At 44.6% G+C, this 24,767-nt stretch overlaps 1 protein-coding gene across 2 annotated transcripts in view; it reads right to left on the bottom strand.

The window, feature by feature from the left end:
• Nucleotides 1-24,767, bottom strand: part of UPF3B (UPF3B regulator of nonsense mediated mRNA decay) — a 152,630-nt gene that overhangs the window by 99,803 nt on the left and 28,060 nt on the right. For both annotated transcript variants that reach the window (XM_069212208.1, XM_069212201.1), the window contains exon 5: nucleotides 3,943-4,053. In XM_069212208.1, coding sequence (XP_069068309.1) covers nucleotides 3,943-4,053 — 111 coding nt within the window. The remainder of the gene's footprint in view (nucleotides 1-3,942; nucleotides 4,054-24,767) is intronic.

Here is a 24,767-nt window from a genome sequence, read left to right as displayed (position 1 = left end):
AGGAGCCCCAGTATTGCTCTTCCCAGTCTTCTGGGGTTTTCCAGGCAGCCCGCGTTGCTGCCACCCCTCAGACAAGTTTCTGGCCTCCTGCAGCTTGACCAGTTCAAGCAGAGGAAGTCAGAACAACGGATTTCCTGTGGGAGGGGGCGGTAACACCCTCTCTCCTGGGAAACTGGTGTTTCATGACTTGGAAGGGGTAGCCTCCGCAAGCCACCGGTATGCTTTGAAGGGCACATTTGGTGCCCTCCTTGCATAAACTGGTTTGCACCAGTTCAGGGACCCCCGGTTTCTGCTCTAGAACAAAACTGGACAATGGAACGGGGAGTGACCACTCCCTTGTCCATCACCACCCCAGAGGTGATGCCCAGAGCTCCTCCAGTTGGTCACTTGATTCTGCCATCTTGAATCCAGGATGGGCAGAGGTCCCGGGGAGCATCTGAGTGGCCAGGTCAGGCAGGTGAGGTCACAGCTCCCCTCCTGATAGATCCTCCTTCCTGGGCTATTTAGGATCTCCCTCTTGGGTGGGTCCTCAGATTCAACGTGCAAGATTCCACTAGGACCCCTTTGCACCCTTTACTTCATCGTCTGGCCACTGGACTCTTCAGGAACTGACAATCTGCAACTCCAGCGACAACTCCACTTTGCAACATTGCCTCTCCGGCTCCTTTCAGCAACTGCAACATTTCCCCGGCTGTGCATCCTCTGAGGTCGACGAGACTCCAGCCTGCACCAAGAAGTAAGAAGGAATCTCCCCTGGAGTGAAGAAGCCACTCCCCTGCATCTGCCGGCACCAACTGCAACGACGATCGGCTGCGTGGATCAGCTCTCCTCTGGAAGTGCGTGGATCCTTCATCACAGGTGGTGGTCTGGAGTGAACCCCTTGGTCCTCTCTGCCAGCTGTCCAACTTGGGAGACAGTAAGCCCTTGCCTCTCCTTGTAGGACAGTACCCCTGGGCATTGCGACTCTTGAAGCTACCAAGGCTTGTTTGCTCGTGTTCCAAGGGATCATCAGGCTTCGTATAGCCTCGGCCCCCAGCACTTCTTCCTGCCAAGCAGTCTCCTCTGTGCTGCTCCAGTGACGTGGGACTCCTCTTCAGGTGTGCTGAGTGGGCCTCACTGCGACTTGCTGTGCCTGCTACCAATGGGTTGCCTGTGGGGGCTGCGCCATCTTCTGGTGAGTCTTCCTACTGCGTAGGGTCACCTCGGACTCCCCTCCTTGGGTCGAGTCCCCTTCAGCCTTGGGACACTTCTTTTTCTTCTTCTGCATTTGCCAAGGCTTATTGGTGGTCTTCCTGCACCACTGACCCACTGCAAACCGACAGTCGTCATAGGACACCATCTGCATCACTTCAGGGACTCCTCTTCAGCTCCTGTGCTGCACAGCTGGTCTTCTTCGTTCCCCCTCGACCTGATGCTGCATCCAAAGAAGGGTGGGTAGTGGCTCCTGCCGCAACCGGACATTATCACGAACTGGACTTGGTCCCCTTCCTTTGCAGGTCCTCTTCTGCCAAAATCCACCTTTGGGTTCTTACAGTCTGGTCCTTGCACAAACCTTTCCCTAAGTCCTCCTGTTAGTTTTTTGGAACAAAAAAACAAAAGGTATTTACCTCTGCTCTCCTGGTCGCTGGGGATCACTCTGGTGCTCACCTCTTGGGGTTCCTAGTTCCTCCAGCTCCCCTCTAACAATTTCACATCCTTGGGTGGGGACTGTACCTCGCATTTCACTTATTTGGTATATGGCTTGGCCCTCCCCTAGGACTTACAATATTTTCTAATACTTTTGCCAGTGCTGCTTAGTTTTATGTTTTTTACACTTGCTATTGTATATATAATTAGTGTGCTTATTTACCTCCACTTGGGGGTGGGTGGGGGACTGCCTATTATTATTCTAGTATTTGTGTTACCATTATAAAGTACGTTTATTTTTGTAACACTGTGTGGTTCTGTAATGCATGAGTGCTGTGTGACTACAGTAGTATTGCATAAGCTTTGCACGTCACCTAGATAAGTCTTGGCTGCTCATCCACAGCTACCTCTAGAGAGCCCTGGCTTCCTAGAAACTGCCTACGCTTCACTAATAGGGGATACCTAGACCTGGTATAAGGCGTTAACACCGTAGGTGCTCACCACACACCAGGCCAGCTTCCTATACCTTATGCCCCACTGGTCTTTTTATGTCCTCTAACATTTTCTAGTATAAGTCTCTCACAGCATGGGAAGCTAGAAGGCATAACACATAGATCTTGTGAAGGTCTGACACCACCTTCTTCCATCCACATGATCACATCAAACAGAGAAGGCATTCTAACTGAAAAATGTTTCAAGATGCAGGAAAAACACTTTAATCTGTAGATGACGGGTGAAAGTGAAAAAAACTGCAAAGATGATTGAAAATTCTGTCAAAAGACAGAAGTGAAACCTCACATGTCCTCGGAGATCCTACTCAAACAAGCTAAAAAAAAAAAAAAACTTGCTTTGTGAGGAAACTGCCAGCATAGTGTATAATGGGTTAGGGAATTTCAAAGAGACAGGATATATTTTTCACATATTTCAAATAAGGCCTACCAAGCTGCAATTTTTCCTCTATGTCTTAAACTTTCAAATCTTTTTGCAACTAAAATGATGTGATGCAGACTTGAAAAAGGTTGCTTTTTCCCCACTCCTAGAGACTACACAGAGGAAGAAAATACACCTTTGCTATGTTCCTAAAGGGTATTGTTCAACATTTGGATACTGATGCCTTGTGTTTATTTTCATGGGGTCCACACATGCAGCACATAATTCAAAAATGTAAGACTATCAATAAAGATTCCAACAACACAGGACTAGGACTATAAGCCAGTAAGCTTTTCATTGAAATATTCCACTCAACAACAATAAATAAGAGGTTAGTGTTGTACTGGCATGGCTAAACAAGACATTGTTTAGATATTCTGTTGCTGCAACTGCTATCTAAACAACTCCTACAATAACACTACAGGGCTTAAAATTAACTACCTTAAAAGCAACTTAAAATTAGACTCCCAGAGAACATTTTCTTTTTTTTTTTTAAAGAGAAATTAATATTTTCTTGGCACACCCTCTCATTGACTGGTGTAGGTGTAACGAAAATAGATGTTTTTGACCACTGACTTTCTGTTGCACCACTTTGCATATAAGTTCTTCAGTGTTCACCAGTTGCAGATTACATTTTGTCTTCAGTTTAGCTGCCTATTGACTTTATCATGGTGTTAGACATTGCAGTTGAGCTGTGTTTTTCCACGTGGTAAACTGAGCTTGTTTTTTTTGTATCTTCTCTCACCGAACAGTTAGTCAGTCAACATGATAAGAAAGTACAGTGCAGGGAACGGTGCGGCCTTGGGAGGAGAGCTTTGAGAATCTGTCTAGTTTTCAACGTTTGTCTTCCAACTCTGACCTACAGTAGCCAGCATGTTTGAATATTTCTCTTTCATGGGAGGGGTTTTCTCCAGGAAGCCCTTTCGGTTTTTTAAAAGTATAAAAAGGTGGCCCTGCTCAGTAGTGAGGAAATTGAACGTCAAATGCCTGACACTTGTCCCATGAGGGTGGATATCTCTTTCTTGCAGTTGAACGGGGTCATCTTCTTCCTGGCATGAGAAAGATGAAGAGCTTGACAGGCCCTACGGTGATGAATTTTTACTTTGTTCTTTGATTTGCAATTATGCTATAATATAATCCCATATATTTGCTGTGTACATTGCAGTTGAGAATCATACTGATATATTTTCCTTTCATTGCTGTGACTATTTTTAAACGTGTGCTTTCGACCTACCTATCTCTTTTTAGGAACCTCATGGTGAAGTAATATTAAATGTCTTCTTTGAACTAAGAAGTGCATTCCAGAGATTTTGGTCAGCTCGGTCATTAGTGAAAGCAAAAATGTAGGCCAAGACGTACTTTTAAACACCTACCGATATTTCATACCTATTAATTCCTTGTTTCTTGCCTCTATTTCCTCAAGCAAAGTTTCGGGAGTCGAAATTAATTTTTCATCATCCACACTATAGGTTTCCAGAAACTTTCTGTACTCTGGATCTAAAACAAAAAGATGAAACATTACGACTAGCAGGACAGAATATGTGCATTACATCTTCAAACATACATATTATGGACTCATGAGGTAAAAAATAAATAAAAAAATAGTAATATAAATATGCCTGGAAGTACCCAACTAAATAGTGGTCATGAAAAGTAACATACAAACATTGATATAATATATATATTCAATGAAAAAAAAATATAAAGTTTACATGGACTTGATAGTTAGGTTCTGAATTTACTTGTACAAAACCATAGAAATTCAGCACTTACAGCTAAAGTTGTTTCAAGTAACTATAACTTGCGACCTACGGTAAATAACTCGCGCCCTCGCCATGCACAGTTTTCTTATCAATTTTATTGCAAATGTTGCAGTGGTCATTTCAAAGATGCCATAGAGGCTGGCATCAATGATATAATAAGCTGTGCATGACAAAGGCGCGAGTTATAGTTACCTGAAATAACTAACTATAACTGCTGAATTTCTATGGTTCTGTACAAGTAAATTCAGAACCTAACTCTAATGTCCCTGTAACCTTTTGTTTTTTTCAGTGAATTTCTATGGTTAACGTAAAGTAATTTTTATTACTATATGTTAATCCAACCACCCCCACACGTAGCCCGACTACTCCCAGAAAGGTAGACTGTGGTATAGAAGATTTATTTTGTTATTTGGTGTAAATCCATTCAGTAGTTTCGGAGTAATTTAAGGAAATAAAATATAGATATCTAGGGACAGGGGATCCTCTGCAGCTAGCAGCTAGCAGGTACCGTAGATCCCCCGCGATTAACTGCGGATCTCCCCCCTGTGAGTACCTGCGGATCGAAAGCCCAATGGAAGAAGGAAATAAAAAAATAATAATCACCCACTCACACACCATACCACTGTCATGCATGGCCAAAGGCTGTTGGCAGTGTAGGTTTGGGAGCATGTGGGGCGTTGGCCACATTAACGTACGTTATTTATGTAAACATAGAAATTCATTGAAAAAACCTAAAGTTACAGGGACGTTCCACTTTGTTCACTTTTACCCACACAAAACCGAAGAAATTCAGCGGTTATACTTATCTGAAGAAACTATACGAGTTATAGTCTATTTGAGTTGCTAATAACTTTTACGCCGCTTGACAAGGTTTCACGAAATATTATATAAATACACACACACACACACACACACACAAACACAGGTTGACATTCATCTGATGGCGATCCAGTGTCAGATCATATGGGCCTCATCAAGACTTTTCAACAAGACTTTCGACATCAAGAGGGGAGTTGGACATCATAATAGACCTACTCTTGGACAGGATTCAAGGAACTTTTGAGCGCCTGGAGATTTAAAAATCAGAGGTTTTTTTTTTTTCTCTCATGCAAGGCTGCCCAGATTCTTTTCCCACATCTGAACCACTTTTTCATATCACCACTAGGTAGCTATAGCTAGGATAATGCTATCATAGGACATTGATTTTCTTGCTTTGCTTAACTTTGGCACCGTTCCTCAAACCTTCACAAAACTATTTTTTTTGTTTATTGTGGGGGGGGGGGGGGGGGGGGGGGGGCGCGATGCAGTCTTGTTCACCTTAAGCTCTTCCAGGAAAGCTTCAGAGTGATCCGGGGAGCAGGATCAAGAAAAAGGGGGTCAAAAATGTGTTTTCCCCTATGCCAATTTTCATGGGAAAATTGAATATGACAAAAATAACAAATTTGGCAGAAAGCTAGATCTTAGTCCAGAAAGCGTACTTTTTAGGGTCGAGTTTGTGTCGCTTGGGCATGCGTTTATCTTGCAAGACGCTTTAGTAGTTAGAAAAGGGCTTGGAGCCCCGTCCATGTCACGTCAGTGTCTTTCATTGGTTTGTGGGCTTGCCTGTTAAAATCTGCTTGCTTTCATTAGTGGAAGGCATGCATGCGTCATGCCTTTACCGGTGGTTAGCCCTCCTCGAGCACAGCGACCAAGTACTGAAAACATGCAAGGCTTGCTGTTTTCCGTCCGGTTTGTGGAATACTTTTTATCTTTTTTCGTAGAGGAATCTCTCTTGGCAGAAGTCGAGCGCTTTCCATGACATCGACCCTGTTACATAGTTAATTACACTTTTGGCAGTTACGTAGATAATTACACTTTTGCTGATAGGTTTCACTACGAGTGAAATGAAGCAGCGTGCTCGCTCTTTTTTTCCCCATTTAATGTGGCAAGTAAAGTCTGCATGTTGGGGTTTGGTTTCGAGGATCCAAACAGATCTGCAAGCACAACCACGGGTTGCTTGCCGCAACCTAAAGGTAAAGCTTAAGACTCTGGGACTTGGTCAAAATAAGATTTAAGGGGGCTAGGTAGGGGTGCCATGACACAGTGGGCCTTGTTGGGGGTAGGTGGGGGGGTAGGAGGGTAACAAAGGGGGTCCCAGAGAAACCCTCCGCCCGGGGTCACATTTAAAAGACAAATTAATTTGGGGGAGGGGAGGGTTCAGTGGTTCCCTTACAATGCTCAGTGCAACACCCCAGCAGCTTTCCAGTGGATCTGCAGATCCGGAGCAATTCCTCAGGGGTGTTGCACTGAGCATCACTGTGGTTCCTCAGATGCTCAGAATGTTGTTTATTTTTAAACATTAATTCCTCCAAAACTACTGAACGGATTTACAACAAAAAGCACTCTTTCTGGGTCAAGATCTAGCTTGCTGTCAAATTTGGTGTAAATATATTCAATAGTTTGGGCTGTAGCTGTGTTTAAAGTTCCTATGAAAATTTTAATGGGGGTGAAAAACACGTTTTCGGACCACCCCCTTTTCTTGCCCCCGCTTGATAAAACACCCCTAACATGTGCAAACTACTCAAAAAGTAACACTTTTTTTTTTTTTTAAGTTTCTTGGAGAATTGTCAAATGTTGGCAAAGTTATTAGCAACACAAAAAAGGCATTTCCTATGGTTACACAATCCTAACTAGAACTACCCAGTGGCAAGCACCACTGGGTAATGTATATATGGAACTTGGAAATAAAGGCAGTTGAATGCCCTGAACATCCTCCATGGGGATAATATAATAAGAGGGTCATGGAAGGCACAAAAGACAACTCAGAGAGATAGCAATGGCATTTTTAAGTTTCAAAGCTAGAGTAGGTGGAAATGAGGACTGTACAGGAATGCACAGGCTGAAAATGCTACGCTTGGTAGATAGTGATTCTGATACTGCCAGAGTCCTTGGTAACAATACTAGCTGCTAACAGCCATTTCAGCCATTTCAGAGCGGAATGATAACAGGGAAGCTTTAAGACTGTAGGTATATGGCAAGCAAATTGCTGGCACGGTTGGAATCATGGGGGAAACTCAAGGCCTCAATGCTGAGTCGTAAAAATTACTGAAATTAAACTACTAGCTCTTAATTACACCTGCATTTAAAGAGACTCTCCAATTAATACTTCATGTACAGACACATTTCCACCATCCTAGCCAAGTAGTGAAACAAATCCATGCAGACCAGTGAGGGCTTATGCAACATAGGGCACCAATATTCAACTGAAGGGCATAGTAAAGTGACAGCAAAGGCAAATATGTTGCAGCAAACTCTAAATAGTTATTATGATGTACTGTGATGCAGAGAAAGTTATGTGATAGTTTCTCTTTGCAGTGCTGGTGCAAATGGGATTTTGCCAAACTCAAAGCATGGATGTGATTACTATACTATTCCAAAAAAATTATGAATAAATGGTTTTCAATGAATTAAAGTTAAGTAAGGTGCAAGGACATAAGAGAAAGTAATGACTTCTCAGTCCACTGCTCTTTGCAGTAGATACTAAGGCCCTTATTACACACTCGTGGTGGCGGTTGAACCGCTGCCAAAGTGGCAGTTGAACTGCCATATTATGACCGTGGGGGAGCCACCACGGTAGGACCGCCGGCACCGGCAGGCTGCCGCTGATCTTAATTCAACAGGGCAGCGCTGGGGATTACGAGTCTCCTCTCCGGTGGAGACGGGGTGCTAGGCGCCCGATGGGGGCCCGTGCACTTGCCAAGGGCAGTGCAGGGGCACCCATTGTCAGCCCTGTTGTGCTTATCAAAGCCTGAATTACAGGCAGTAAAAAACGCGATGGGTGTGCTCGAACCCGACGCACCGCAACATTGCAGTGGCTCGATTACGAGCCGGCATCAATGTTGTGGCCAATATTCCCACTGGGCCAGCGGGTGGAAACACAGTTTCCACCCGCTGGCCCAGTGGGAAACTCATAATAGGGCCAGCAGGCAGAAAACCGGAGTGGTGGATTCCCGACTCAAAGAGTTTGGCGGGTGGCCTCCACCGCCCGCAAAACTCTTAATAAGGCCCTCAATCTTTATCAGGAAGGATAAGGAGACCATGTATTATCAGATGTTGAATAGCCCTGGGGAGAAGAGGACAAACCTGCGGTTTCTTCCTATGCCATTCTCATGTATATTAGATAACTGTAAATGTCAATACGGAGACTGAAACATTATTCAGAAATTACACATTCTATGACTTAATCAGATGTCAAACCACACATTGCAGTTTCCAAATTTTCCGGGAGGAACACTTCCCAGTTCTGTTAATATTACCTACAAAATATTATGCTGTTCAGAATGTAACTTTAGCATCAGTAGAGACTATTCTCCTTCCTGTAAGGAGAAGATAACTAATTTTGTTAGCTTAGCCTAAAACCAGTCTGGTTATTGAATTTCTGAATAATGTTTCAGTCTCTGTATTGACATTTACAGGTCTTTAATATATATGAGAAGATACTGCACGCTACAGAGTGCACTCCTTCCGGAGGTGACATAAGGTTCATATAGCGTGTCTCCAGGAAACGCACAGGACAGAGAAGGAATCGCAAAAATTTTCTAAGAAGTGGCGGGGGTCAGCTGTTCTCTTCGTCCTTCTCCTCTTATGCAAGGGGAGAGATGATATGGATTGCACCTGGGGTCCTTTTTACACATCTACAGTGTGGAGGGGAGATATAACATAGACAATCATTCCTTTTATGATAATATACCTGAAGAGCTGAGGGAGGGAGTTGTTGCTCCTCCAATAAGGGCTGGAGATTACAGTTGTATATTGGATGGTGAGAAGGATCGTTATCCATTTACATTGGACACTAAACCATTAATGACGAGATCCCTCACGTAGGTTATGCACAAGTCAGGGCTCTAGGATGGCTGGATGGAACTGCATCCTGAATACAGCGGTCATTCTAAGATGCATAACACATATAGTCGACTGGACAGTTTCCTTCTGGGTGGACTGACTTGTTCACAGGTGATGGATATCAAGCATTTGGGGAGGTTTTTTTCTGCTCATGCACTGGTGTTGATGCAAGTGCTGTGGGGATCGGATTCCTAAGTGACCCGCAGTTGGCGTATGCCTACGTCTTTTTTGATGGATGCTGGTTGTCATGAGAAAATGGCAGTGGCCCTTAAGCATTATTTGGACTTGAACTGGGGTACGACCAACTCTAGGGGAACTGAGTGGGAAGCCATGAAGGCTATACTAAGGGGAGTTTGTATAGGCACTGCCTGCGGGGTGCGCAATAAATGGAACAGGAACTTACTGACTGGGAGAATGCGCTGGAGGTGTTGCAGCACCAGACGCCGATAACCAGAGAGGTTGAGCAAGAGCAGCTCCAACTGTATAAGAAGGTCAGTAGCTGCTGGGACACGCTAGATAAGGTCACACTTAGATCGTATAGACAGCGCCTCCACAGGGAGGGTGACAAGTCTGGTAAATTACTGTTATGGGGCCTCAGGCGAGAAGTTGAATTTCCTCCCATTCTACGCATTAAAAACACTGAAGGTGTGCAGGTTACTAACCGCAGGTATATCCTTCGGGTCTTAGTGAAGCATTTCCAGGCCGTGTCCAGTGCTGGTGCGTCAGCCCTGGATGTTGGCTTAGGAGTGTTTCTGCGGCGGATGAGAGTTCCGTGGTTGGATCTGGACAGTATGGAAAGTCTAGAGGCTGAGATAACAATTGAGGAAGTGGGTGCGGTGGTGGAGGCGTTGTCGAAATCTTAATCGCCTGGTGGGGATGGTTTCCGGAATGAATTGTATAATTTTCCCTTTATCTGAGAGAGAGGTTGTTGGCATTGTTTGAGGAAGCCCGGGAATGGGGTATTCACCCAGAGACCATGGGTCAGGGCGTTGTTTGTTTAATGCTTAAGCCTGGTGGGGATTCTGATGACCCATCCTCCTATCGCCCGCTCACTATGCTCAATAGTGATGTCAAGAGTATGTGTAAGATTTTGGCTACTCGGCTCCATGGAGTGATTCGGGGATTGGTACATGAGGATCAATGTCGTTTTATTCCTGATCGTAGTACGACTTAGAACTTACGTCGTTTGGCACATGTTAAGATGATGTTCTTGCCGCGGTGTCTTTATCTTGTGCAGAATTCTTGGTTTCTGTTGGCAGAACGCCTGGACAGTTTGTTGATTTCAGTGGTCTGGGCGTTGTAGCAGGGTGGCGTTATCCACGCTGCAAAGGGACATGGAAGACGGAGGCTTGGCAATCCCTAATGTTAGACTCTATTAAATGTGCTGCATATTTAATAACATGCTGCTAAGTGGATGACTCAGTTGGATAATTGGGAGAAGCGACTGTTCACGGGCATTTTGGGAGGAGAGGCGTTGGTGAATGTCCTGATGATGGGCGGTCAGTTAGAGACTGCTGTCCTCTATCTGGTCAAAACTACTGCAGGGATCTGGGAGCAAGCTGTTAAGAAAGTGCTTCGAAGCGCCCCATTTGATAGGGAACTGAAGATTTGGAGTCTACCCCCCTTAGGAATATGGACATTCTAATGTCAATGGATGCTCGGAGAGTGGGAGGCTGCCTTTTGGTGGGTGACTTATACCCCAATGGGGAGTTTAACTTCATTCAGGAGGCGCAAAATAAGTTTGGATTGAGTGCTGGTCAGTCCTTGCAGTATGCCAAGATGGAGAGTGTGGCTCGAGAAGTCTGGTCTGGATTTCCGGTGCCCCCCGACATCAAAGGGGTTCAATGGGTTGCTCCTGCTCTATAAAGCGCTAAGGGGGGGGAAATCATACAGGGGTAAAGTGTATAGCGTGCAGGGTCTGGGACCGAGATCCAGAAGATCCCCTAGAGGATGTGGACTGGGATATGGCACTGTCACTGGTGCGCACTGTTTCTTGTAACAACAGATTTAAGCGGTCCATTTTAATTGTGTTCATCGTGTCAATCTTACGCCTGCTCGTCTTAACAAGACTGACCCGACAAGAGAGACCGGGTGTCCTAGATGTAGGGAGATAGGTGCCTCCTTTCTCCACTTGGCTTGGTCCTGTAGGGAGGTGTAGCGATTTTGGGGGGTGGTGGTTGGAAAGATAAACAGGGTCACCCAGTTTAGGGCTCGCAGCGACGCCTTTGACTTGTCTCTTAGGTTTACAGCGGAAACCACGGGGAAGGCACGTCCTGTATTGATTTGCACAGCTTGCTCTGGTACTGGCTAAGCGTAGGGTGGCTATAGGCTGGATGAGTACACGCAAACCATCCATTCCTAACTGGGTCCGTGATGTACTGGAATGGGGTGTTGCTGAAGAGCAGTACATGAGGATGACACGTAGGGAGGAGGGGGCACTGACGGATATTACGACTTGGGATACACGATTAGAACGCTTCACAGGGGTAGAGGAGTCCAGCTCTGACTGGAGCACTGATGATGATTGACCAATTAAATGTTATGCTGTTCATAAAAGGTGACAACCAACTGTGGTGATGGTGTAACGCTGGTAACCGTTGTATATGAACGAACTGGTTACATGGGAGGTCCTTGGGTAGGGAAGATGGGGGTTATCTACTATTGCAATGATTAGATTTGCTCCATATCCCTGTCTGCATATACCATCTCCCTCTGTTCAGGGGATCAACAGATATTGTGGTGTCTCGCACAGATATGTCTGTTCTTGTCTTTTTGTTGTTCTATATTATAAACTCATTAATATAGAGTTATATATATATATATACATACACATACACATACACATACACAGGAAGCACAGGAAAAACTAATTTGGTGGAAGGAGAATTTGGAAGCCTGGAATGGTTGGGCTATTTTCGTTATACATCCAGATTTTGTAATAAAGACAGATGCCAGCAACTTAGTTTGGGGTGCTGTTTGCCCAGATCAGGCGACAGGAGGATTGTGGAAGTGTGCAGAGAAGACAGAACATATAAAGCTTTTTGGAGATGCAGGCAGGTTTGTTTGCCCTTCGTTGTTTCAGAAAGAGTCCGATGGGGAGTTCTGTGTTCATGTAAATGGACAATGTGACAGCTGTTACTTATATACACAAACTGGGAGGAGGCAGTTCAAGAAGTTAACAGAGTTAGCTCAAGAAATATGGGAATTCTGTTTGGAACACAAGATAGACTTGAAAGCAGAGTATTTTACAGGAGATCTGATTGTAAAAGCAGATTGGTATTCATGGAACGTGAGGGATTTCAGCAATTGGAAGTTGAGAGTCAAGCTATTCCAGAGAATTCAGACACTCTTAGGTCCTCTGGAGTTAGGTCTGCTTGCATCAAGACTTAACTTATCAGTTGAAAAGGTATGTCAGTTGGAGACTGGATCCAGAAGCGCTAGCAATAGATGCATTTAATCTGAACTGGTCAAAAGGGAGAGGATACAGAGCGTTTTGGTTCAGGTACAGAGGTAGAAATGTCAGTTGGTTTTGGCGACTCCTTTTTGGAGACCTCGGGTGTGGTTTCCGAGAGTCATTGAAATGATACTGGAAATTCCGAATGTGATTTGGTCTCACAAGGGTCTGCTGATGGGGCAGAAGGGAAGGATCATCCTTCGAGTATAGAAAATATCAGGTGTTCTGGAAGATTTACAGGCTTTTCAGGATCAGCTTCAGATTTACTCAATGAATCTTGGGCACCAGAAACCAGAAAAAAGTATAAAAGAGAAAGGAAGATTTGGCTATGTTGGTGCTTGGAGTGTGATTTGGATCCCATTGAATGGAGGTTAATGAGGTAGAGTTGGAAAATATTTCAGCTGAGTTGTTTGATAAAGAATTTGCTTACAGGACAGTTAATACTTATAGATCTGCTATTGCAGCCGGTCATTCTTTACAACAAGGGATATCAATTGGTAAAAACCCTTTAATATGGCGAGTAATGAAAAGGATCCATTTGAGAAGACCTCCTAAGGCTAGACATCTGACCTTAAGGGATGTGGATTTAGTATTAAAATTATTAATGTCTTGGCCAGATAACAGTTTTTGGGGGGAAAATAAGGGAATTAAGTTGGAAATTGGCATCTTTTCTATGTTTGATTTCTTTTAGAAGGGTGCCAGATGTATGTGCTCTAGAAGTATCACATAGGTTTTTTTCAACCGGATGGTGTGAATTTTGAAATTTTCAAAACGGACTAAGAATGTCTGAATCAATTTTTTTATCCCAGGTTTGATAAAATTCCAAACTTGTGTGGTAAGATGTCTAAAAGAATATTATAACAGAGTGTTGGAGAACAGGAGAGCAGGTGATGATCAATGGTTGATCTAGCAATTATAGTATTTACTACAGGTTTAAGTGGAGTTGAATAGGAGATGGTTTAAAGCTGTTACATGTGAAGCAGGTGTGGATTTGACAAAATTTACAGCTCAGTCCATGAGATGTGTAATGGCGAGCAAGGTATGTATGATAGTTTGTCGTTTGGAAGATATTTTAAAAGCGGCAGACTAGTCGATGTTCAAACATTTAGGAGATTTTATTACAAAGAGGCTGAGCATGTTTTTAAATGTGCTTTATGAAGCTTTGAAAATGCATAATGCTAGCCTCCTGTCTTGACATAAAATTGTGATATAGGTTTTACTGAAAAAAGAATATGGATTTTATTAAAGACAAGAAGGCTAGCATTATCCCTCCCACCCTTGCCTGTTTCTTTGCATTATCTTGTCTTTAAGTATTTGGTTAAATGAAGACTCACATATTGTAGGTAATGTTCTTTATACTGTACTTTTGAAGTTCAAAAAATTGTTTAAAGTGAATTCTTATTTTTTTCTAGATATATAGTAAATGATAAGGCAATGTCAAACAAGACCCACTCCTGCACTCCTATACTCACTCATTCTTTTTTCATACATTTCTTTACACACAGTTTTGGATGATCATCAAATCTTGGGTTAAAAATCTCAAATAGCACACCAAGCCGTTGATGAAACCTATTTGTCAGTTCTAATGCTTTCACATCCGATACTCAACTTCCATGACAACTGCTTGTTAGTCAGATATTTATTACTTGGCCAGTTCTCCAGCCAAGGAAATTACACACACTCTGTCTTAAATCGGAAGTCAAACCACATATTGAAGTTTCCAAATTTTCCTGGAGGAACACTTCCCAGTTCTATTATTAACTGTGAAATATTATGCTGTTCAGAATGCAATAGGCACCTCAGTGGAATATTTTCATTCCTGTACAGGGAAGATAACTAATTTTGTTAGCTTATCCTAAAACCAGTCTGGTTATTGAATTCCCCTTGCTTGGATGGGAAGGGTGTATTGATGCCCGGATTGTCCCGATTTTGATGTATGATGCAAAATCTCTACCATGTTCACAAACTACATACTCTAGTAAAAGGAAGCCAAAATTCACAAGCACATCTAAAAAAGGGGAGAGGAAAATTTAAACGAGGTGATAATCACTCTGCATCCCATAGCAAATTGCTCTTTAATTCAAATTAGGGTCATAATTTCTATTAAACGTGTAATTGTAGCAGGGCCGGACATGGAACCCAAAGCAGCCCTGGCACATTTTGTCAGACCAGCCCCCATTGGGTGTTTAGTGAGCAAGCCTGACCACTACAATGGGACTTGGGGGGCAGGGTGGCATGTTCTCCCCCTCCCCCCAAAAAATGGGGGGACAAAATGGCAAAAACAGTGCATTCTACAATATGTTCCATTATATATTCAATTATATTCCTTTTTAAAGCATAGTGGGTGATGAACGTACGGAGTACGGGGATACAGCAATCTTTATTGGGGCTCTTCAATGATTCCCTCACCACCACCCACTAACAGTGCCTCTCATCTCTCCACAGCCCCTCTCTCACATTCATTTAATTTGTTTTATAGCACCTTTCTTACCAGCATAGGGTGTTGGAGTACTTTACATCACAGACACATACAGAGACAATGAATTATACATGTGGAAATCAGTGTATAGAAATAGTTATCAAAGGGGACTACAAGGTATATGATTTACATACCATCCATACGGTTGGCATTTTTTTTTTCCCCAAGAGTGCTTTGTTCTGGGGGAAGCATAAACTCAGGATTCAGAATGTAACACAGAAGTTAGGGTTGACTTTAGTAAGAACATACTTGTTTCTACCCAAACAAACCCTTTTTAGCAAAACTAGGATAATTCAAGAATGGAAAACAACATCTACCATGGAGTCTACCAGCTCTTTGATGCAGTTCATAGCTCACTGTGCTAGATTATTATTGTAACTCATGAAGTGCACAGTAACAAAATAATCTCTGAGACAAAAGCAGTAGCCACTGAGCGCTGCACATAAAATACTGCTCTTTGATCTGCAGAGTACACGTTCCTAGCAGCAGGCATATTAACCCTCTGCGCTACCTTAGAGCCAAAACCGCAACTAGACAAAACTCGATCTCTCTCCAGAAGCTACATTAATCACCAGAGTTATCTTGGAACTTGTAGAAGCTGGCTCTGTATATACGATCTCACATGGAGAGATAGTGTGCACAGAGTTCAAGGGTTCCCCTTAGAGGTTGATAGTGGCAATAACAGATAATACTAATGCTCTATTTTGTGGTAATGTGGTCGAGGAGTAGGCTTATCAGAGGGTGGCGTTAAGCATTTGTTGTACACACACAGGCAATAAATGAGAACACACACTCAAAGACTTGACTCCAGGCCAATAGGTTTTTATGTAGAAAAACATTATTTTCTTAATTTATTTTAGAAGCACAAGATTCAGAATTCAAGTAAGTACATAAATTATAAGGTACTTGGCATAGGTAAATATGGAACTTTGAATTAAAACAGTAATTTACACAGTTTTGGCAAAAATAGCAATAAGCTATTTTTAAAGTGGACTCTGCAAAAATCAACAGTTCATGTGGGAGGTAAGTATTGGTTAGTTTTTCAGGTAAGTAAAGCACTTACAAGTTCAGTCTCCGGGGCATAGGCAGCCCACCGTTGGGGGTTCTGCTAGCAGGTAAGTACCTGCGTTCTTGGGAAGCAGACCACGGAGGTTTTGTAGAGCCCGAGGGAGGGGGGGGGGGGGGGGGGGTCACAAACAGGCACACAAAACAAATCCTCAGCGGCACAGGGGCAGCCGGCTGCAGTGTGTGAAGTAAGTGGCGGGTTTTAGATAGGAATCAATGGAGAGACCCGGGGGTCGTTCTAGTGATGCAAGCGGGGCACAGGGGGGCTTCTCGGGTCAGCCACCAAATGGGCAAAGATGAGGGCCGCCTGTTGGTAACTCCTGCACCGGTAGTTGGTTCTTCTCGGGCCTGGGGGCTGCGAATGCAGTGCTTCTTCCAGGCATCGGGTTCTTTGTTACCGGGCAGTCGTGGTCAGGGGGAGCCTCTGGATTCTCTCTGCAGGCATCGCTGTGGGGGTGCAGGGAGGTCTCAGGGTGTCCACGTCGTGGGTGTCACCTGGGGGTCCTCCCTGCAGTGTAGGTTCTTCTGGACACTGGGGGCGTCAGGTGCAGAGTGCTGGGGACTCACGCTTCCGGAGAGAGGCTGGAATCCCTTTAAAGATGGTTTCTTTCTTGCTGTTTTGGACAGAGCCGCTGTCCACAGGAGTTTCTTGGTCCTTTGGTTGCAGGGCAGTCCTCAGGAGGTCGCTGGTCCCGCTGGATGCGTCGCTGTGCAGGTCTCTTGAGTCGAGTCTGGAGACAGGCCGGTAGGGCTGGGGCCAAGTCAGTTGTCGTCTCTGCGGGGCTTTCAGGTCAGCAGTCCTCCTTGTTGTTGTAGGTCATCGGGAATCTGGTTTCCTGGGTTCAGGGTCACCCCTAAATACCCAATTTAAGGGGGTGTTTAGGTCTGGGGGGCAGTAGCCAGTGGCTACTGTCCTTGAGGGTGGCTACACCCTCTTTGTGCCTCCTCCCTGTGGGGAGGGGGGCACAACCCTAATCCTATTGGGGGGAAATCCTCCAAAACAAGATGGAGGATTTCCTAAGGGAGGGGTCACCTCAGCTCAGGACACCTTAGGGGCTGTCCTGGGTGGAGGTGACTCCTCCTTGTTTTTCTCCTTATCCCCTCCGGACTTGCCGCAAAAAGTGGGGGTTGTGTCCGGGGAGGCGGGCATCTCCACTAGCTGGAGTGCCCTGGAGCATTGTAACACGAAGCCTGAGCCTTTGAGGCTCACTGCTAGGTGTTACAGTTCCTACAGGGGGAGGTGTGAAGTACCTCCACCCAGTGCAGGCTTTGTTTCTGGCCCTAGAGAGCACAAAGGCTATCACCCCAGGGGGTCAGAAACTCGTCTCAGTGGCAGGCTGACACAGACCAATCAGTCCTGCACTGAAGGATTGGGTAAAATACAGGGGGCATCTCTAAGATGCCCATTGTGTGCATTTTTTTAATAAATCCAGCACTGGCATCAGTGTGTGTTTATTATTCAGAGACGTTTGATACCAAACTTCCCAGTGTTCAGTGTAGCCATTATGGAACTGTGGAGTTTGTTTTGACAAACTCCCAGACCATATACTTAATATGGCCACACTGTACTTACAATGTATAAGAATAGACTTAGACACTGTAGGAGCATATTGCTCATGCAGCTATGCCCTCACCTGGGGTATAGTGCACTCTGCCTTAGGGCTTTAAGGCCTGCTAGAGGGGTGACTTACCTATGCCACAGGCAGTATTTTGTGTGCATGGCATCCTGAGGGGATGCCATGTCGACTTTGCCTTTTTCTCCCCAACAACACACACAATCTGCAATGGCAGTGTGCAGGTGTTAGGTGAGGGGTCCCTTAGGGTGGCACAACACATGCTGCAGCCCTTAGGGACCTTCCCTGGTCACAGGGCCCTTGGTACCATTGGTACCTTTTACAAGAGACATATGTGTGCCAGGGGTGTGCCAATTGTGGAAACAATGGTACATTTTTAGGGAAAGAACACTGGTGCTGGGGCACGGTTAGCAGGTCCCAGCACCCTTCTTGCAGTCAAGTCAACATCAATAAAAAGTGGGGGAGTAACTGCAATAGGGAGCCATTTTCCTATAGCACTTTTATTGTTGCCTGAAAACTGTTGGATATACAAGGAACGCTGCAGAGCTTTTGAAACTGCTGCACTGCTACAAATTCAGCCCCCCAGTCACAAAAGACACCCTTCCCACTCCTCCAGCCTCCTGGGGAAACGTGCGATGTTCATAGAAAATCAAATTCCATCAGCAGTCACTGAGGTAGAGTTGTGCCCAACCCAAAGTCATCAAAGCTATATTTTAAAAGGGAAGAAATTAGCAAAGTTATTTTCACAGTTAAGGCCCACATTTGATATGGTTGACAATTTTCTAGCATAATTTTGATTTTCATCTACCTGTGTTCTGTCAGCAACACATCTCTCCAGGGAGCAAGGGCTGGAGGCTTGAAATTACAATACAATACCAAAGATAAAACTGAGAACCCAGTGACACATACAAAACATGCCCTGGCAAAGCAAATAGGCCTAACCTTTTTGCTTTGGCAATCATCTTTGCCAATGCAGTTTGTATCAGTAGAGCAAAAGGAAAAAAAAGAAATAGTTGACTGCCAAAAGGCCCAGTGTGATGGCAAGTCACGTTCACATGTGGCATCATACTATGGCAGCTGTAGCTTGAAACATATACATGTGCATGCGTCATAATGCATAGGCTATACATATTAACTTACTATTCCAAGATAGGGGGATCTCCATCTTGGAGCGGTAAATAACAGTTTGAAAAATGAGCCAAAAGCGGTTTTTAAACATTTTTTCAAAACAGATGTGCCCATCCTAACAAAAATGAAAAATAAAAGTGATGCAGAGGGACAGGGGAGCAAAAATAGAGCAGATAGGAGATAAACGTCAAATTAGATGCAGCGTTTTAGCAGCATCAAAATAATGAAAACCCACAAGCTGAGTGGAGAAGGAGGGCAACGGTGCAGGGGACAGGATGTTGGTGGGGTAGAGAGCGGGTGGGTCTTGAAAAACTTTTAAAGTGTTGCCAGCCCTGCAGGTCTAGTGACTTGAAAACAAGAAAAAAAATGATATCAGGTCCACAAGCTCAAATAGATTATTTTCCAAACAGGGCAGGGCCCTAATACTAGAATAGCTAATGGGATTTCTCACTAAATTCAAGGTATATATTTGTGCAATGTCACAAGACAGTCAAAAAGAGAAAAGAAGGGGCTAGAAAGAGTGCCAAAACAAGACTACTTGCAGATATGAAGCACAATGTCACTGGGTGTATGTGCTGGTGATGATAATACGTCAATCAAAACAGTCAAAAGGTCAGAGGATCTAAACCCAGTTTAGGTAGATGGGATTCATGTAGGTAGCCTATCCACAGTTTAGGGGTATGATGGCTACTTCACTCTATGTCATAGACCTGTGTGTCAGTCTTCAGTCATGGGCTTTTGTGTGGCAACCTTACACATTCTAGTACTTGTAGTGGTTGCTTCTCCAGAACTAATTACACTGACACACATGCTTGCAGCAAATATTTGAAAAGTGAAAAGCCTGGTGTAAACATGCTGTCCACGATGCCAAGTGGGAAGCTAGCCACCCCAGATCTGTGTAGGGTAGGAGTCCATAAACCTCTTGTACGCTCAACACATGTAAAGAAAAAGGTTTCATACTTTTGGATAAAACTCATCACTCAAGCAAGGTGGCAAATTGGCTAACAAGGCAAGACCTGAGGATGTGCATAAAGGTTGTATGTATGTCAGGAAAGATTCTAGTCAGTGGTATTGATGTTCAATTCCTTGACGAACTATGGATAGTGGTAATCAAAATAAAGGAAGTATGAATGACCACACACCTCCTCCTCCACCATAATTTTCACTTCAAGCACAGGTGAAGAAAGCAGGCTGCAGTGTGTGCAGGCTGGCATACATGTGCAAAACTACAACAGCAGTGAATGCAAAACTTCCAGTGACAAATCATTAGGCATAGGTGAGAATGAAGTAGTCAGCCTACAGTCACAAAGGTGCAGCAACAGGAGGAAGAGCCCTGTAGAACTCAGTCACAAGTGTCATGTAGGATCAGTGGGTGAACAGAAGCTTCCTGCCGAACTTTGGGCCTTATAACTGGGCAGGTTTACGAGCCTTCAATCACAGTGCAGTTTTGAGTAACAGTCTGAAATCTGAATGAAGCAGTGTGAACCTGCCTGTATTTACATAATTAAGTGGGCTCTGCAGCTTACACTAAAATGCCACAGCACTGCACTCTACTTGGAGAGTAAAAGGGTGATTGGCACCGCTCTATAGCAAGGTGTTAGGAGATGCTACATTTCTGGATCAACGACATGGACAGCTATGGGCAGTGCAGAGGTAGGGGTGTTGCATGGCTCTACGGTCAAAGCACGAGCATAGTAATTAAATGATCACAAAACGTGAATTAGGCAACACATGCCATAAACATATGATACAACTCTTTACAATTAAATAAATGTCTCAATTAAGTACATATGATTGAACTGTAGGACATTAAAAGTAAAAACAATTTTTAAACCCGAAACATCCAAGGATACCTTCATGCCCTGGTGATGTTGGGACGAGTTGTCCAAGACAAGTCACTTGGTCATCATCTTTGTTTAAATAAGGTCAATGTTAGTAAACGTGAAGTAGGATACTTCTATATTAATCATATACAAGTCAGGTTTTTATATAATGCATATCCTGAACTAACTTACTTCAGTGTGTTCTCAAATTGCTTGAATAACACATTTTACAGAGTGAACTATATTGATGTGCTGTGGATCGCACAATTTGGTCAAGTGAGGAAGCTGAGATTTTAGCCCAGGTTTTCCGGCTCTAAATTGCACAATTCAGCCACTCTCGGGCTACGTCCTTCTTTTTTCTGAGTAGCATTAAAGGTCAACGGTTTGATTTCAATTATTTACCTATTACTGTCCGTACATGGAGTTAAATAAATACACTCATCTTTAAACAAACCTAACTACACACGTATATATGCATAGTCATAAGCTTTAAAGGCTTTTCTGCTTTGAGTGCTTTCACAGAAATTGAAAATCAAACATAGTGACAGACAGCCTCTCTGACGCCATGCTGCACAGTCTGTGCGTCACCTTGACATGCTGTAATCTAAGAAGCAACCTCTCTGGAGCTGCAAGAGCTCGTCATGTTGTTTATTATTTAACTGCAGTCGTTGAGGTATTGGGCCCGACCTAACATTGTTCTGGTTATGTCAGGTTTTAGACTTAGAAAAAATAAAGGGCTATTCTCTTGCAGGCTGTACCTTTTTAAAGGAATTTCGGACAGCTGGCTCATCCCTGTTGACAAACAGAATGATTTTAGCAGAATCACAAAACCTCAATCACGGTCATTAAATAACTAAAAGCAAAAAGGTCCTGCAGTCCCCAGAGTTTGCTATTCAGTTACAGTGCTTAGAGGAGACTGTGGTGATGTGCAGCATGCTTCAAACATTGTTCAGCCATGGTTTAGTCATTTTTCATTCCACTTCAAAATCGGAAGGGGGAGGGGGCGAGAGGGAGCACCCTGGGCTCCCTCCGGCAACTCCAAAATATAGGGGGCTCAGGGAGTAGGAGTTAAATCATTTCCACCGCCCACTCTCGCTTCCGAAGCCCCATGATCCACAGGCATTAGTGAAAGAGTCCCGTCATTCTAGAGGACTAGTAAACAGCAGTGGAGGGTTGGGAACTAGAGGGGAGGACAGGTTAACTAATAATTCCAAGTTTAAAAAAAAAAAAAAAAAAAAAAAGAGGACAAGCTGAGTAACACACTAGCTTAGGGGGAAGTAACACGGAAAGCGGGGTAGGGATGTGAGGTGGGAAGTAGCACACAGGGGAGAGAGCAAGAAAACATGCATTTGAATGAAGAGCTGGAAGCAAAAGACAAAGTCCTTCTCTGAATGTAAGCAGCAGAAGGATACAAGTCATCAAATCAAAAATATGGTAAAGAAGCTATAGTAAAGGGGAGGGTCGAACCCAAAAAAGGAGGGAAAGCCACTAATCAAGAAGGGAGTTAATAAGTAAACAAAAAAGCCAATCAATGGTCAGTAGTGGGCTGGCTCCAAGCATCAGTACATTTTTGGTATGATCAAATATATATTTCTATCGCCAGCAGACAGATAAAAGTAGTTAGTGGGAGAGACTTATTACACTAATCTCTACATTTAACAGTCAGTGGTGCCATTTACATAAAAAGACGCAACAATCATTTTCAAGCTTGCTGTTAGAAGAGGCTTCAAGGAGCATCACAGAAAGTCAAACACACTCAATGTTGCCACATCTCCACCAACCTATATCAAGTCCACTCACCCAAATAAACTCTTAAGTGCTACGCCCCAACTCTGGTACCAACCAATAAGGTTGGTGTTAGAAGACTATTCTGACCATCAGGCCTGCCCTGATTTTTCGCTTTTTGACCACCTGGTTTTTGACTTTTTACTGTGAGGGAGCCTCCTATGAGGGGACTTACGCACAGTAAACACATGGTAAAATGGATTGCGCATGTTTACCGCCGGTGCTGCCGTGCTAAGGAAAGGCTGGTGTGACGCAGCAAGGGCAGGAGGCCCCGGGCAGGTTACATGTGATCATGTGTGCACATTGATGTGCACCCATGTGAGGGCTGTGGGAGGTGGATTCCTGGTGTGCGCAGCCCAAGAACTGCGCTTAGGTAAGCCTGGTGCAGGAGGAACTATGCAGAGTGGGTGGGGACCTGGAGTGGATCTCATGAGAGGGGTGTACACGTGTGAGGGAGAGTCAGTGTGCTTACTGTCTTTTCACTGTAGGGACACTCAGTTAAATGCCAATGTCGGTGTGCTTAAGGTATTTGCATTGTGGGGATATTAAATGTCAAAGGGAAGGGATGGCCTAGGGTGCAACTCCAGTTCTCTGGTGTCCACCGAGACCAGAGTCACACCAAAGTACACTGTAACCTGTAAGAAAAGAATGATGCAGAAGTTACAAGAGCATAGTGGTACAACTTATAGGTCATCCATGGATGTCATCTTTCTCTGACTCAGCTCAGGATTAGGGCCAATTACTGCTCTGTCCAGTTGCTTGAGCAGGGCCTTGCATCAACCAGCCAGCTGTCATCCCGTGCCAGGAGCAGGCTGGAGAGGCCCTGTGAGGAATGTCAGTGAGGAGGGGCTGAGACTTTCAGAGCACATGTGGCAACTAACTCCTGGATGATGCCATTTTGAGCTATCCCAGAAGACTGTGCAAGAAGGAGGGGACGGGGGCATGGAAGTGATGTGGCACATCTGGATAGGCCAGAGGTGCTGACCTGCGGGACACTTCCACGCCCACTTAAAAGCTCCTGCACAGGGGAGAGCTCTCTCTCTTGGCTGTGCTTCGCTGCTGGACACTGGGACTGTAGACGGGCGTCATGGACAACTGGAAGGAAGAACCCCCTGACTGCCCCTGGGGCTGGAGCGGGCAGACACCACAGAGAAGGCCGGCACACGGAGGTACTGGCCATGCGGGGAGCCAGCAGGGGCAGCCAGGGGTGGGCTCCTTGCGCCGCCCTCCTACGAGGGAGCACTTACTTCGTGTGGGGGTGTCCGGGTGGGACCGAGCACCCCCCAGGATGGAGCATCAGTTTTGCCGGCACAGCAGCTCTCCCCGGCACAGCGGGAGAGCCGCTCATTTCATTTGTGGCTGCCCCAGCATGCTATGCGGGGCATGAGCAGGGGTTTAGTCCCCTAAACCAGCTTGTGGTGGTCCCAGGGAGATTTGGCCATCACCAAAACCATGCCCATGGACAGGGGGAGCTGCAGGAGCAGTGCAGCCTCCCCCCAACGCAGTTTGTGTCCCACCCTAGGTAGGGTGGGACAAAAGAATGATAATCTCCCCAAGGGTTCTACATGTTGTTAGAGCACAAGCTTATGTGGAATTTTGTTCTGGCTTGTGGGACTGTGCCTACTAGAGGTGTAGGCTGGTATTACCCAATGTACTCAACTGTTATTTGATGGTCAACTAAGAATAATTTGAAAGCAACCCAAAAATAATCTAAAAGTAATCCTAATGGTTGAATTGCTTGAATATGGTCCTATATGTTCCCTGTTGATGCTAATTTGAATAATGAGGCTGACAGCCATCTCTTGGCAAGATTGATGTACTTAATTGCAGATGTAGGTGTGTTCATTCCACATAACTGTCAAATGTACAAATGTTGCAGGGGGACACCGGGGATTGTTTTGCCATGTGGGTTGTTGGATTATATCCTCCCTTTGAGGAGGCATGAGGGATTACACAATGTCCTCCCAGAGGGATTCAATCACTTTGTGTATATTTGTAGAATGTTGCATAGTACTGAGTAGTGTGTGTGTGAGTAATAAATGTACTTTTACTTTATCAAAAGAAAAGCACAGACTGGACAATCATTTATTGAGAGTCATGCTTGTGTGCTCGTGAATGGGGATTACTAGCCCACACCACCTCCCCTGAGTAAGCCTTGGACTTCTCTGCAACGCTATCCTATAAGAGTCAAGCGCTACAATGGGGTGTTTGGTTCCCAGTGGCGGTCACGTGCGGACCCATTACTTGTGCAGGCCACAC

The sequence above is a fragment of the Pleurodeles waltl genome, chromosome 2_1 (assembly GCF_031143425.1).
Source record: "Pleurodeles waltl isolate 20211129_DDA chromosome 2_1, aPleWal1.hap1.20221129, whole genome shotgun sequence".
NCBI lineage: Eukaryota > Metazoa > Chordata > Amphibia > Caudata > Salamandridae > Pleurodeles > Pleurodeles waltl.
This window is presented reverse-complemented; position numbering and strand designations above follow the sequence as displayed.